This window comes from Mchenga conophoros, linkage group LG16 (genome assembly GCF_057382185.1).
Source record: "Mchenga conophoros isolate Kocher_MC1m ecotype Shallow Benthic linkage group LG16, M_conophoros_male_GT1.1, whole genome shotgun sequence".
NCBI lineage: Eukaryota > Metazoa > Chordata > Actinopteri > Cichliformes > Cichlidae > Mchenga > Mchenga conophoros.
Window position 1 is genome coordinate 30,678,732 of NC_140541.1, and position 16,036 is coordinate 30,694,767.

Sequence of the window (16,036 nt, forward strand, 5' to 3'; positions counted from 1 at the left end):
ATGTGTTGTGAGAGATGATCATGATCTCAGGTCACTGAGTTAGTTTGTTATTTGTTATTTATGCTCATCGCCGTGCCAAAAAAAATTAGGTTTGAGTTAATTCCTTTCAAAACAAGACTGAAGGGAGGTGTAGAGAGAGAGGTGTACAAATTTGTATTTTTGTAGAATATCTGTAATTAACACAAAATGAAATGATTAAATGGTAAATGGCCTGCATTTGTATAGCGCTTTTCTAGTCCATAGGACCCCAAAGCGCTTTACACTACATTCAGTCATTCACCCATTCACACACACATTCACACACTGGCGATAGCAAGCTACATTGTAGCCACAGCTGCCCTGGGGCGCATTGACAGAGGCGAGGCTGCCGGACACAGGCGCCACCGGGCCCTCTGACGTATATAAATACGTATATATTTAACGTTAGGTGGATTGCAGGTAACCTAATTCCAAATACAGATGAACTCAGGCTGACAAACCAATCTGACTATAAGCTTTCAAGGTATGCAAAGGATAGGTGCACAACCAAAAACCTTAATGAATTTTCAGTGGTGCAACCATTTTTCAGACATTAATATGCATTTTTGTGCTCTGGAAGATGTGAAGAGAGCTTTCAGTCTGTAGATTGTGGCAGAGTCATGCTTGGATTCTGAGAGGTGCTTCTGCTCATTCCTGAGTAGTGTCTTGTTTCCCCTGATGGTCAGTCCGCTGTTATGTGAAAGCATGTCTGGGGGGATGCTTGCAATATGTACTGCTCATCTCCTCTACAACTGTATACCACTTTCCATATTTTTGACCTTGTGGTATGATATTGCTAACTTGTACACAGATAAACATACAAACACAGACTTTTTGTTTGCCCTGGTAACAGCAGAAGCATTACAAAAATGATACAATTAAAAAAATGTAAAAACGAAAAACCACCAACAACAGAACAACCTGCACATGCACACACCCCCTTACTTGCTGTCTTAAACACACACTGCTGGGATTGCAGTATCCTGCTAATTGGCCAAGGAGCTCAGGAGTTCAAATGTACATCTAACACATTGAGACTCGCTCAGCTCCTCTGTTTTATCTCCCTCCATTCGCTGTAATCCAAGAAAAAAAGCTGGTAAAAAATGAAACAAACACAATTAAGATCTAGCTCTGCAAGAAAAATAAAAGCTTTCATGAAAGAAAACACACACACACACACACACACACACACACACACACACACACACACACACACACACACGAGTGCAGATGGGGAAAAGAATCAAAAAGCAGTTTCATTCAGTCTGCCTCCATGCTGGAACAAAATAACAAACACATGAGGGATACAAATGGGATGAAAGGCTCTGTGGCGAATGGTAACCAAGGGGGCCTTCTCTCAATTTGGCAGAATAGAACAAATGCACATATGAGGTGAACCATATTGAGTTGTATAAAGTAAAGGTCAGGATCAGCAGCGTGTAGGCAGGAGAAAGCCCAACTTCAACCTGCTTTTCATCTTGTTATGCATCAATTTTTATTTGGCAAACATTCCCCCATGACAGCTGACCTTATCTCAGCACCCTGAAATATGGCCATCACGGGGCTTGATCGAAAGCAAGTTCATTTTATGAGCGGCACTGTAATATGTTGAGTTAATTCCCAACTAAATGTCAGGCGAAACGCTGGTTGAGGGTTTTCCTACACATTCTGCTGGTGCCCTAAACAACACGTTCCACCCGACGAGCCTGAATCCATGCCGCTGATTTTAATAAGACTCTCCGCCCTTTCTTGTCTCACACCAATTGTTAGGCTGATTTGTTACTTGTGAAATGCCATTTACTTCTTAAGCTCATTTGTTAAGGCAAGCAGAACAAGCCTAATTTAAATGTTACATAAACACAAACACCTGCCAATATTGCAGTGTAAGTTTGTAGAAGTGATGAGACATCCTCCAGTGAAACTTACTTGAAGGTTTCATATAATAAGCTTATATATATTAAAAAAAAAAAAAACACCCAGCACGCCCCTGCGGGCGATTTATTCTTCAAGCTCGGGTCCTCTACCAGAGGCCTGGGAGCTTGAGGGTCCTGCGCAGTATCTTAGCTGTTCCCAGGACTGCGCTCTTCTGGACAGAGATCTCCGATGTTATTCCCGGGATCTGCTGGAGCCACTCGCCTAGCTTGGGAGTCACCGCACCTAGTGCTCCGATTACCACGGGGACCACCATTACCTTCACCCTCCACATCCTCTCGAGCTCTTCTCTGAGCCCTTGGTATTTCTCCAGCTTCTCGTGTTCCTTCTTCCTGATATTGCTGTCATTCAGAACCGCTACATCGATCACTACGGCCGTCTTCTTCTGTTTGTCTACCACCACTATGTCCGGTTGGTTAGCCACCACCATTTTGTCCGTCTGTATCTGGAAGTCCCACAGGATCTTAGCTCGGTCATTCTCCACCACCCTTGGGGGCATCTCCCATTTTGACCTCGGGACTTCCAGGTTATACTCGGCACCAGTGGCGGCTGGCCCATAGGGGGCGCTCGGGCTCCGCCCCCCCAAATGTGGAGGAGTAAAAATATATATTTTTAAAAAATTCATCAATGATAGTTTTACTATGTGTGTGCCCATATACAGCCAGGCGTATTTTAACATTTTCACCAGCTGACTCATTAAAGTTCAACCAACAAACGGTGTTTTTCTTCTTCTGGGGCGCTCGTCAAAGCGCCCTTGATATGCAGCGAAATAGCCTATCATTAAATGGTTGCCAGGGGAAAATAATAAATATTTGTCCTATCAGCGTCGCTGAATTAAATGGTTTGGGGGCGCTTAAAATTGCGCCCCTGCAGAAAACGCGCGAAGATTTGCTGTTCTAGAATTTTACCTCAGTCAGTAGCCTAAGTGAGCTATAAGGTCAGAGAGAGACGATGGCAGCGGTATTGTTAACGGTTGAGGCACAGCCTCCCCCAAATTCGGTTAGATCGCTTCTAACCTACCCTTTTGCCAGAAGGACAATGGCAGAAAAACTGCAAGTTAAAGAGTTGGGACCTGACAAGCCCGAAATTCAACTAACCCAGGCAACGAAGGAGAAGTCAAAAGCATACAACAGGACTTTTTGTCGGAGTTGGTTCCAGCGCAAGTCGTGGCTGACAGGCTGTGGAACAGCTAATGCACTTTTTTGTTTCCCGTGCATACTGTTCAAAAGTGACAAGTGTGATTTGACGTGGACACAATCTGGACAAACCGACTTAAAGCACCTCTCCGAACGAATCAAGAAACATGAAAGCTCACGAGTTCATATGGACAACAGTGTAAAGCTAGCTGTGCTAGGGAAAACTAGCATAGCGGCGCAGCTAGATGATGGACATCGGATTGCTTTAAGAAGGCACAACGAAGAGGTAGATAAAAACCGTCATATTTTATCTAAAATCATCGATTGTATTAAGTTTTGTGGTGCTTTTGAGCTAGCAATGCGGGGACATGATGAAAGTGATTCCTCAGACAATCCAGGGATTTTTAGAGGTTTAGTCGACTTGATGGCATCAATTGATCACGACTTGAGGCAACACCTTGAAAATGCTACTGTATTTAAAGGCACCTCGAAAACAGTCCAGAACGAGATCCTGGATTGCATGTTGGCAGTTCTGAGAGAAAGGATCGTGGAAGAAGTAAAGGCAGCGAAGTTTTTAGCCATTCAAGCTGATGAAACCACTGACATTTCTACACACTGTCAGTTAGTCATGGTGCTAAGATACATTGACCAACGAAACCGTATTCAAGAGCGTTTTTTTGAATTCATCAAGCTACCCAATGCTTGTGCAGATGCAATAGCCAGTGCCTTATCGGAGAGGCTGCGCTTCATCCTCCCCCAGGGACAAGAGAGAAAGTTGATCGCCCAGGCCTACGATGGGGCCGCTGTAATGAGGGGTACCACTGGAGGAGTGCAGCGTAAGATACAGGACATTTATGCTAACGCTCACTACGTACATTGTTATGCCCATCAGTTAAACCTGGTAATGCAACAAGCAACCTCCCACATCCCTCAAATCAGTCACTTTTTTTCCGACATAGCAGGATTCGCTTCTTTTTTTACTAAATCGAGCAAGAGGACTGCAGTGCTTGACGAGGTGGTGGCGCACCGACTTCCAAGTGCATCGGCAACCCGTTGGAACTTCAACAGTCGTGCTGTGAATACATTGTATGAACATAAAGACGATCTGGTGAGGTGTTTTCAGACCATCCGTAACAGTGAAGGATTTGATGCCCCTACAAAGAGAGATGCCGGTGGTTTCGTGAGAATGCTGGAAGACGAAGCTTTCTGTTTTTTCCTGGCCTTGTTTCACAAGATAATGCCACATGTAGACATGCTGTATAACCACCTACAGAAGAGAAACATCGATTCTGTCACCATCGCAGGGATCACCCAGACATTCATCAGCCGCATGCAGGCTATCAGGTAGGCATAAAAGCATAAATATGTAACCTAGAATAAATGTTAATTATCTATGCATAGATTCTATCAAATTCTCTGCATATATTCTGTGTTCTGTGACTTAAATGTTTAATGGAATTCAGATAATTTTGATTTATATCAGCCTTTGAAGTAATTTTATGAAAAATATTTGATTAAGTATATTTGATGAAGTATATTCCCAGTAATGATTTGATGTAGCCTATACCATAGGCTATTTCCTGAAATTATGGCCAGGGCCTTTATTTACTTGCACTGGTTTTCCCCCAGCCATTAAACCAGGTCCGGTTATTAATTAAATCCGGTAATTCCCGGTAATTAGAACACAACCTTTGTTTGGTTTGTGTTTGGTTAATATATCCCTATTCAGTTTTCAGAAGCCATTAATGAAACTTATGTATTGGATCAGGGAGGCACTTCCTAATCTGGTTGTGGATGAGGAGTACAGGGGACCTGTTCAAGACCCACCCACAAAGAGACGGAGAACATTGGGGGAAGACAGGCAACACCATTTGGCACTGGAGGTAAGCACTAGCTGCTTGGTCTGATTTAAATCGGATCATCAGATAAAATCTAATGACGATGCTGTCAGATGTCATTTGATATAGTGGTCATGACTGTTTTGTTTTGTTATGGACAGATTTTTTTTTTCAGAATAATGATTAACATGAGACATGTGCCAAAGTCTTACCACTGAATCTAACTCTTACCAATTATATATTATTGGATAGGTGTGCGACACCATTATGAGCCATGCCAAGGAGAGGTTTTCTTTCACCAAGCACCTTGTCAGCGCCACTCTGTTGCAAGGAGACTTGTTCCAACAACACAGCAAAAATTTTCCAGATGCAGCACTACAAACCACAGTGGAAGCCTATCTCTCATTGGACAAAGCCAGACTTAAAACAGAACTGTCCCTGATCTACGACAACGAGGAGTTTCAGAGTTGTAGTGGTGCGCTGGCGCTCTATCAGGTTCTGATGGAAAACAACCTTCAAGACACATTCACCGAAACTGTAAGTCTTCTTAACATCCTCATCACCACACCAATGACAACATCAGAATCGGAGAGGTGTTTCTCTACTTTAAAGAGGATAAAAACTTTCCTGAGAAACAATATGTCTCAGGATCGGCTCAACGCTCTGGCTATGCTGTCCATAGAGAAAAAACTCACACAAGAACTTCCTGATTTCAACACCAGGGTCATCGAGAAATTTGCCACTCAGAAAGACAGACGAGCAAAGTTCTTGTACAAATAAGAACCCTTAACCATATTTACTCTCTTTCTCCATCCCTCTCTCTTTCTCTCTTTAGCCCACCCCCCCAATCAGTTTACAGTTGTTGTTTTCAATAGTTATTTTTCATTCATTCAAAAAAAAAAAAAAAATCTGTTCATGTTCATTTTTACAAATCTATACAAATGGCCAGAATATGGTTGTTCATTTTTACAAATCTATACAAATGGCCAGAATATGGTTGTTCATTTTAAATTTAAATTAAAATTGTGTTGTTTGATGTACTCATTAAATGGGTCATTTTAGTCGATATCATAAAAATTGCCCCCCCTGAGATTTTTTTCAGGAGCCGCCACTGCTCGGCACAGATGTTCCGGTACACTATGCCGGCCACTTGGTTATGGCATTCCATGTATGCCTTGCCTGCTAGCATCTTGCACCCTGCTGTTATGTGCTGGATTGTCTCTGGGGCATCTTTACACAGCCTGCACCTGGGGTCTTGCCTGGTGTGATAGACCCCAGCCTCTATGGATCTTGTACTCAGAGCTTGTTCTTGTGCTGCCATGATTAGTGCCTCTGTGCTGTCTTTCAGTCCAGCTTTGTCCAGCCACTGGTAGGATTTCTGGATATCAGCCACCTCCTCTATCTGCCGGTGGTACATACCGTGCAGGGGCCTGTCCTTCCATGATGGTTCCTCGTCTCCCTCCTCTTTCTTGGGTTTTTGCTGCCTGAGGTATTCACTGAGCACTCGGTCAGTTGGGGCCATCTTCCCAATGTATTCTTGGATGTTCGTTGTCTCATCCTGGACTGTGGTGCTGACACTCACCAGTCCCCGGCCCCCTTCCTTCCGCTTAGCGTACAGCCTCAGGGTGCTGGACTTGGGGTGACTTGGTGGTTGCAGCCTTTCTAGCGGCCTCTTCATGGTTCCCATTTGCCTGCGGGATCCCCAGGTACTTGTAACTGTCCTCTATGTCTGCAATGTTGCCTTCTGGTAGTTCAATCCCCTCAGTTCTGACTACCTTCCCTCTCTTTGATACCATCCGACTACACTTCTCCAGTCCGAACGACATTCCAATGTCATTGCTGTATAGCCTGGTAGTGTGGATCAGTGAATCGATGTCTCGTTCACTCTTGGCATACAGCTTGATGTCATCCATGTACAGGAGGTGGCTGACAACTGCTCCGTTCCGTAGTCGGTATCCGTAGCCAGTCTTGTTAATGATCTCACTGAGGGGGTTCAGGCCTATGCAGAACAGCAGTGGGGACAGAGCATCTCCTTGGTAGATCCCGCACTTGATGGTGACTTGTGCTATGGGCTTGGAGTTGGCCTCTAGTGTTGTACGCCACATCCCCATTGAGTTCCTGATGAAGGCTCTTAGGGTCCCATTGATCTTGTACCATTCTAGGCATTCCAGTATTCAGCTGTGGGGCATTGAGTCATAGGCCTTCTTGTAATCAATCCAGGCAGTGCACAGGTTGGTCAGTCTGGTCTTGCAGTCTCGGCTGATTGTTCTGTCTACCAGTAGCTGGTGTTTTGCGCCTCTGGTATTCTTGCCAATTCCTTTCTGTGTCCCACTCATGTATTGACCCATGTGCCTGTTATATATATATATATATATATATATATATATATATATATATATATATATATATGTACTTCCTGTTTTGCTGGTGAAATATATTTTTCGCCAGCAAAACTTTTCAGGATTCTATTATCAGTTTGTCAGCCTATGCCATATAATATGGCTTTGTAGAAGTTTGATAAGGGGCAGGGATAGCTCAGTAGGTAAAGTGGTCGCCCCATGATCGGAAGGTCGGCGGTTCGAATCCACTTAACGGCTACCCTGAGGTACCCCTGAGCAAGGTACCGTCCCTACACACTGCTCCCCGGGCGCCTGCTTAGTGGGCTGCCCACTGCTTCACTGAGTGAATGGGTCAAATGCAGAGAAAAACAAGTAATTTCCCCATGGGGATCAATAAAGTATCCATTATTATAATCACATCACTGAGCCCCTCACACCTTCTGGACTCTGGAGTTATGCTTTAGCTGCCCATTCTAAAGATTTGTGGAAACTACTCGTCAGGATTTAGGTACTGAAACCTCCTTGGTTAGGTCTATGAAAAAAAAATAATTGTTTGGTTCCCCTTGCATGATGAAAAATAAGATGTGCCCAGTGCATTTACATGTCCACATGTGACGAGCTTGGAGTGACAGACCTGTCAGGCACTAATGCAGAATGTGTTTGTATCCACGAGACACCAGCTGCCTCGACAGTATTTGATGCCCTGAGAATGAGAACAGTGTGGATTAGTTGCTGAGCATGTTTGAATGCAGTTTTGATTTACTGTGGTGTCATTTTCCACCCTTCTGTTCTCGCTGCTAATCTCTAACTCTCTTCATCAGTAAAAAGGACCTTTTTTCATCATCCACTGTGAAACGCTGGTAATTCTGAGCCCACCCTGAGAGTTTGGCCTTGTTTCCCCTCCTGAGAAGTAATTTAGAGATGCTAAAGTTCCTCAGAGGCCACCACTACACAGCCTTTGTTTGACAGGGCCTTTGCTGATTGGAGTCTTAATGTAGCTGATCGCGTGTGCCTCAATGAACAAAGGCTGATGTATTGATCTTGTGATGTGGTCACTTTTGGTGTGGCTGATCTGGCTTTGGATACAACTGCTCAAGTTTCCACAAAGTATTTTTGAGCTGTGTGCACTGCCCCCTTAGAAACCTTCAGCATAGCCAAGATCTGCTGCTGAGAAAATCCTTCTTTGCTCAGAGTGACTCTTTCATTTAGTTCTGATGTTTTGCACTATCACAGCTCTGCTGAGGCAGCAGGGACATTCCACATAGAGCCAGGCAGGACCCCGAATACACACCGTACCTATATCTTTCATAGACCTGTTGGTTACAACTTGAACGTTTCCGTTCATTTTGGGAAATGTGACCTGCTAGTGATTACAGTCAAACCATGAAGACAGAACAAAGTAACATTACAGTTTTTCTCAAATGTTAAAACACAAAAGCCAATCCTGTAACCCAAATGACCAGTAGTCTAAACACATTTACTAAATGTAGCCACCATATTCCAGTACCATAAACACATGTCACATGAAGACACAATTCACAAAACACAACCCTCTGTACTCATAAATCTAAACACATTTTTCCTTGCTAAAACACATGTTGCAAAACAACTCTGCTCATATCCTCAAATGAAAGCCCATGTGATGCAAAATGCTTGCCACAGTCACCAATCTTTGAACACAGGGAACACACCTGGCGTCATTCACTACACACAATGACTCAAAATTGAAGACACTTGTTGCTAATGCTGTACCCACATGTAAAAGCAAGTTCAGAGTGCACAGTATGCTGAAGGTTCCAAACAAACACAATGGATGAAGGCAGAGTCAGGAGAAGAGGAATTTGATGCAGAGGAGGGAGAAGAGCTGGCCCTGGAAGAAGAGGAGCAGGCCAATGAGGAAGAGGAGTTCAAATGAGAGGAGGAAGAGGAGCGACCAACGAGGAAGAGGAGAAGGCCAACATGGGAGAGGAGAAGGTCCAGGAGGGAGAGCAAGACAACCTCGCACCATCATTACGGACGAGATGCGAGCAACAGCTCAGCGACATGATGCCGCACAGTGATTGTGGTGTGTGTGTGGTGTGAATAACGTAAATAAAAAAACTTCACACCCTGTTCATGTTTTCAAGATTACTGTTGTGTGCAATAGATTCTGTTTTTGCATTGAGTTGTGTTACAGTAGTGTACGTACATGCAGGATTTTCTATAGATTTATACTACTCATATGAAACTCACAAATCTAAATGCCTAATCCTCTGCAGGGATCTACGACGATCCGTTACTGTATAGTTTCTAAAATATGCATTGGCAGTTATGAAACAAAGAACCTTCTCACAAATTGAGCATTGTGTTTTCAATTGTTTTGCTGTAGTGTGTAATGCTGTGTATAGTGTTTACAGTTTTGACAGCTTCGAGCTGCTCTCTTGGTGTGGGAGTTTGAGTTTTGCAGTGGGAAGGTGTGGTTGTGTTTATGTAGCTTTAGAGAAGGGTGTTGTGTTTGGACATTGGGGGACCTGGTGGTAACGTTTGTGAAATGTGTTTTAGCATTTGAGAAAAACTGTAATATACAATGACTCAAAATATATCTGGTGCTCTTAGTGAAAGCAGAAATGTATGACTGCAAAGTGCTGAAATTCCTGTTGCACTGTCTCAACACACTAACTGGGGTCTCAAAGAATAAACTAGAAATCAACACTATCAGAACCAATAATCACAGCAAAACCTTCATACATTTTCTGCCATTTATGCAGGTCTTTATAGTCGTCGCCTGTGTAGAACACCCAAATGGAAAATCCTTTATCAAAAAAACCCTACAATGCCCCAATCTGAAACATAACATCTTGTGGTTTTTGAAAAAGATTTTGTTTTGGGTAGCAGTCCAAGCAGAAATGCAGTTGACCTCCTCCTCAGTCACCTCCTCCAGCTCAAATATGGGGATAGTGGAAATAGTGGAAATATAATCTCTACGGCACCCACACATCTCACCTAGAAGGTGCCACAACCACCTCTACTTGCCAGTTTTTACATGAACATCTGCCAATGACTACTGCAAAAGAATGCTACAAATATTTCTAGGGCTGATGGGACCTCTTTCAATGAAATCTGTCACAATCTGCTGGAAATGCAGAGTGAATCTTAACTTATCTGAAACTCTTTATTATAAGACTGTTAGCAGAAATCCAAAAGGTGAACAAAAGTCCAAAAGGGGAACACAGGAAACAACAGGGACAGACACACACCAGGAAGAAGAACCATTAGAGGAACAGAAACAGACACTCTGACAATGGACGAGTGAAAACAGTGAGACAGAATATGCGAGAAAGCACAAGACACATTAACAGTTAAAGTAATGCAGGGAGTGAGATAACTGAGAAAAAAAACAGACACATGAACGAACATAACATCTTACAATGAGGGAGGAATTAAAGTCTAATGCCACTAAGAACTGACAGCTACAGGAAAAATACTAAGAATACACAAAACAGTTATAACCATGAAATAAACCACAAATCAGAGCAGAATATTGAAGTAAAGACTTCTAAGTTAAGAAACACGAGATCAAATGATTCGGTACCACGACAGAAATCATCTTTTTTTCCCTGTCTTGCTCTGAATAAAGACTAATATAAGAGGAATGCATTGAATTAGACATCAATTCACACTCTTTAAAAGCTGTTTAGTAAAATTTCTTCTCCGTAGCCAACGAGTGGCGCCATTAATTTGTCGACTACTGGGTTCTGATAAGTTGATACAGATGTTGTTAGCTACTTCAACCTTGGCACTGGATTTGTGGAATTTTAAAGAACAATCATCACAATGTTTATGCAGTGTGTTGATATTAATCAGTCAATGTGTGATATCAATCCTAGCTTGAGCTTCAAAACTCGAGTATCCATCGTGCTCCTTTGTAAAGGCTGGGAATCATCTCTGCAAGCTGGGACTGCAGAGGAAGGCGATGAGGAAATCCAAGCCTGAGAGGCATTCTGTGGAATCAGACAGTTAAATGCTTGTAAAGAGCAGAGCGAACACACACATTGAACCTCTTCCCCCTGGTGTTATCTTTGGAGCCCATCACGTGTTCAGCCCCCACCATGAGAATAAAGTGGAATCTTGGCATTTTTTCATTTTAAACAGAGCAGGGTAAGCATGTGTAATCGATGCTCAGCAAACAATACATGGGATCGGCAGCACAGCGGCCTGGGACAGCGCGAGGATGGTTTCCAGATGAGAGACATTTGCTTTTATCATCTTCTGTTGTTAGCAAATTTGCCACATCTTTGATGGTTCGGGGAGGGTGGGGCTTTGCTGTCCAATATCTGGAGCAACTTAACAAGCAGCTCCACTTGACTGGAGATCTAAGCTGAGACAGATGCGCCCAGATGTGTTCCGGTCTGAGCAGGTAACTCTTCGTTTGATGGCAGGGGGCTCTTTGAAGCTTCAATGGTGATTGTGATTTATATTTCTATTTTCTTTGGCCAGTAATTTAAACAGTAGTTTAAATGAAAAACCTCTTGACATCAACCAGGTTACTGGAAATCTATCGAGGGTTAGGGTTCAGTTCATGTCCACCCATTTTTATGCAGTTTTTGCCTCTGTGGAAAATATTTTAGTCACAATGAATATATGAGAGCTATAAAAGGCATAATCTCACAGTTTCTGAAATAAAACTGAACCCTAACCACACAACTAACCCTAATAATTCTGTCTAGATGGGTCAACTGTATCATGGTGGATGTTAAAAGCTTAACTCCATATGGATCTATGTGCCCATTAAAGCTGGTTTTATTATGTTTATCAAAGCAGATAATTGAATAATGACACTAGACCATTTGACCTCCATCACCTGGAGAATTGGGACCCACTCACATCCTCTGTGCACTTCCTGAGTGGGGATCTGTTTTCGAACCCTGTGTTAATTAGAGCTGAAGTGCGAGGAAAGGGGAGGAAGTAGCTCTCTGTGTGAGAAATCTTTATTCATGGGGGCTTAGCTGTGACTGGCATGGCCTCAAGACATCCCAGCCTCTCTGTTCGGGAAGCCCTGCCAGATGTTATTGATATTCACAAATAGTTCGAATTTGCATCTTGATGGAAAGATCCAGAAGGGAGGAGACCGGGTGGGCGGGTTGAGTTGTGTTGAATAAACACAATTAGTCTGTGGGTTGAGGTCTGTGTGCTGCATGTGTGTCTTTTGAAGAGACAGTTCATTTTATTTGATTTACTTTCCATGTATTTGCAGGGAAATGGTGAATTTCAACTGGCTTAATATCCACCCTCTACTCTGGGTTGATTAGGATGCAGGGAGCAAGGGTTGATGGGAAACCAGGATGAAGAAGGGGGATTGTGTGGGGCTGAATTGTGCATTACAAATGTCTGCCACGTCCCACGCCTCGCTTCAATACTCACATTTGCTTTCTCTTAGGCCCCGTTTGTTTTTGTTGTTTCTATTGGTCGGGCGGAAAATCCGCAGTGTACGCAGCTGTGGACTGTGGTTATACGGATGACAAATAATGATCCACTGAACTGTACACAGAGTTTTTTCAGTAGGGCCATCGTCTCTATGTAAGTGATGAGAGGAAATAAAAGGGAGCACACAGGATGTCTAAAAAGCTCCCAGATAGTCGAGGGGCAATAATCCAAATTAATCAGCGATGGTCTGACAAGCGGCTCAGTCCAAATCAGTGGCCTGAAAATAAAAGAACTCACCTTCAAACAGAAGAGGAGTTTTTTTTGTGTATTTTATGTTCGCGCATGAGATATTTCGCAGGACAATCACCAGGTTTACATCTTTTTGTGACGTTTAGTCACACGAAGGGTTCATCTTGAGGGCAGGCCATCAGGAAGAGACACAGTTTGGTGTTTTGGGTTTATTAATAGGTTGAGAGCTAGGTACAAGAAGGATATCAGGTGGCCTTTTAATTGCTCCTCAGGTAGCGGAGGCAGGGAGTGGATGAAAACTGGCAGATGGATAGTTTGACTTCACTTATCGAGGTCTAGTGATCCAGAGCACCTTGAGGACCCTTCTGGCCAACAATAGAAACCCCTCCTAGCAAAATAGAATTTGGTAATAAGATTGCTAAGGGACCATGAATAAGAAAACATTTCTTTGAGTCTACACCTTCACACAGAGGTGCCCCCTTGACCTGCATACCAACTCTTCAAAACATGCCCCCACCTTCCTCAGAGACGCCCGCCTTTCCTGGGCTCAGAAACCCAAAGCAGCTGGTCGTCCATCTGGGACTCATCAGTTGCCCTGGAGAGCAAAAACAGTCCCTGCCGTGGCGGAGCGGGCATCCGTTCTACATTATCACCACTGCCTCCTTTTTCCACTGCCATGCTAGCACCCAAAATTCCCCACCACAAACCGCCTGCTGCCTCAAAGCCACAGCAAAGACCCCTGTCATGCTCCATCGTTCAAAAGGCTGTGACTGCAGATATTCTTGTTTAAGTCTCAGACGCTAAAGCAGGCGAGAATGTTAGAGGTAATGAACACAGACATCTTCATAAGGAGGGAACTGTAGACAAAACATGAGTCTGTATGAGCTATTAATGACAGAGATCAGATGGCGACTCAAAGAGCGAGAAGAGAACAAGAGAGTTTCCACCCATAGTTAAAGCATAGTTAACCAGCAATTCAGCAAATCAAAATCAAGTGAATATTAAGCATTGGGCTCAAGAAAAATAAATGCCAAATATTCCAGTTGGGTGGCATCGAAACAGGCCCAGAACACATCTTATCGACAAATAACCCACCACCATTTTACAAAGGATGCTAAAGACACACTGTTACACGGCTGTTTCTACACTGATTAATAGATAAAGTCCACTCTTTGCTATGGTTTTTCATATCTCACTCTGACATGGTCATGGGGACAGAAACTGACCCAAACAATCCATGGTTGTTCATTTTGACCTTACAGCTGTGGAGTTGTTAGCAGCAGGAGTCATGAAATACAGACAATCAAAGATTTAAGAGGAGCTTATTTGTAGCTTGACTACAAAGAGTCCATTTTTTCTTAGATTCGACTTCAAACTTTTCTTCCTGATAAAGCTTATAGTTAGGGCTGGTTCAGGTGACCCTTAGGCATCTCTTAGTTAGGATGCTACAAGCTCAGGCTGCTGCTGACAGAGTTTTCTCATATGTTCTCTATCCTGTCATTTGTGTTTTGTCCTCATCTCTTTATGCTCAGCTTTTCTCTCTTCTCTTTCAGCCCCACCCAAAACTGGTCACAGCAGTTGCCCATCCCCGAGCCTGGTTCTGTTGTTAGAGGTCTCTTCCTTCCCACTGTCACCAAGTGCTCCTTTTAGGTGAGCATCTGATTGTTGGGGATTTTTTTTTTTTTTTTTTTGACGTTGACGCTATATAGAGAAAACTGAGCTTCCAACATGAGCTGTTAGTAACCATATATTAAAAAAATAAGCTCTAAAATGGTTTAGTATGATTTGGATTGCATGAACTACCTGTAGACCAGATTTGTGCAGCTTGAGACTTTTTAAAGCATTTTAACGCAATTATTCGACAAGCAGTACAGACCATCCAAGAAGACCGTGCTTCCGTTTATGTGAGTATAATTCAAATATTTCATTATTCTGTCACTTCTAACTAATAAGAAATACACCCATACAGTTAATCAACATGTTGGAAATCCCCTCTGATTGAAATAAGAACAACAACAACCAAAAGGCTGATGTTGAGGCTTCTAAATGTCCAGGGTGGCAAATTATAGCACATAAAGTATTTAAAAGTAGTAACGACAACATGCATTAATATTACTTGCCCGATACAGGTAAGTAGTAGTATTCGCCGAAACTCTTCCTGCTCTTGCTACCGCTTGGCCCTGATTCCAGCAGTACATCGGTGTAAAGCACAAGCAACACACTGATAGAAAGCTGAGAATACTTCATAGACATGTGTGGTTTGTGTTTTCACACCAGCAACATTCACGGGTCTTGGAGCAGCAGCATGCCCAGGTCTGTCCATGGCTTCACCATCAGCATCAGGGCCTCAACTTAATCAACAAGAGAAAATAAACTGCCGGCAGGGATCTGTCATTTTCCAGCAGAAAGAACTCAGAAAAATAAAAGACAGGACAGAGGGGAAAAAACAGACTGGAACTGAGCAAATGTCTGTAATTTGTAAAGAACCAAAAAAAAAGAAAAAGAAATTCACTCTCAAATTGCATCTTTAAGCTCCAACCGGACTGATTAAACAAGAAGGCGCACTGTTATTTGCTGGAATCTCAGACTCAGTGAACACGGCCTTTCATTGAGTAAACAACTTTTAATCAAAACACACGAGTCTGAGGACTGTATGGAGGTTTTGAGGCCAGGCTTGGCTGAGTTCACCTCATTGCAGACCAGGAATGCATTTTCCCTCCTTATTTTCTTGGTTCTACATGACTTCCTTTGATATACACCCCATCTGGATGTTGAGGAGAAATACTCAAACACAAACTCCACTCCTACACATGCCCACAGTTAGAAATGTTCCAACTCTCCCATACTCAGAGAAAAAGTAAGCTCTGCTAATTGCTATTGATTGGGGCTCAACAGCATCCAGGACTGGAAGTAAAAACATGGAGAAATGTCCAGTTTCTTTAGTCTTTGACCTCTCAAATGCTTGAAAAATGTTTTCTCTGATGAAGAGTAGTGAGCAAATAGTGCATGAGGAAGTTTAATTTTCACCATCGTAAATCACGCAGCCACTGGAGGATATGAATAAAACTCTGTAAGAGCCCCATTCATGATTTTCTTTTTTTTTTTTTTTTGGTTTGAGCCA

General features: G+C 43.0%; 1 protein-coding gene across 1 annotated transcript; it reads left to right on the forward strand.

The window, feature by feature from the left end:
- Positions 1 to 3,444: 3,444 nt before the first annotated feature.
- On the forward strand, positions 3,445 to 5,704 carry LOC146557081 (zinc finger MYM-type protein 1-like). Its single transcript, XM_085250544.1, has 3 exons — positions 3,445 to 4,430; positions 4,855 to 4,969; positions 5,177 to 5,704. Exons 1-3 carry the CDS (start codon positions 3,445 to 3,447, stop codon positions 5,702 to 5,704), a joined length of 1,629 nt encoding a protein of 542 aa, XP_085106670.1.
- Positions 5,705 to 16,036: the final 10,332 nt, after the last annotated feature.

Excerpts from the sequence above, each read along its gene's own strand:
- LOC146557081 (XM_085250544.1), top strand. The coding sequence starts at position 3,445 with ATGCGGGGACATGATGAAAGTGATTCCTCAGACAATCCAGGGATTTTT. Across the intron at positions 4,431-4,854 it reads AGCCGCATGCAGGCTATCAG|GGAGGCACTTCCTAATCTGG; the intron begins GTAGGCATAAAA and ends GTATTGGATCAG. Across the intron at positions 4,970-5,176 it reads AACACCATTTGGCACTGGAG|GTGTGCGACACCATTATGAG; the intron begins GTAAGCACTAGC and ends ATTATTGGATAG.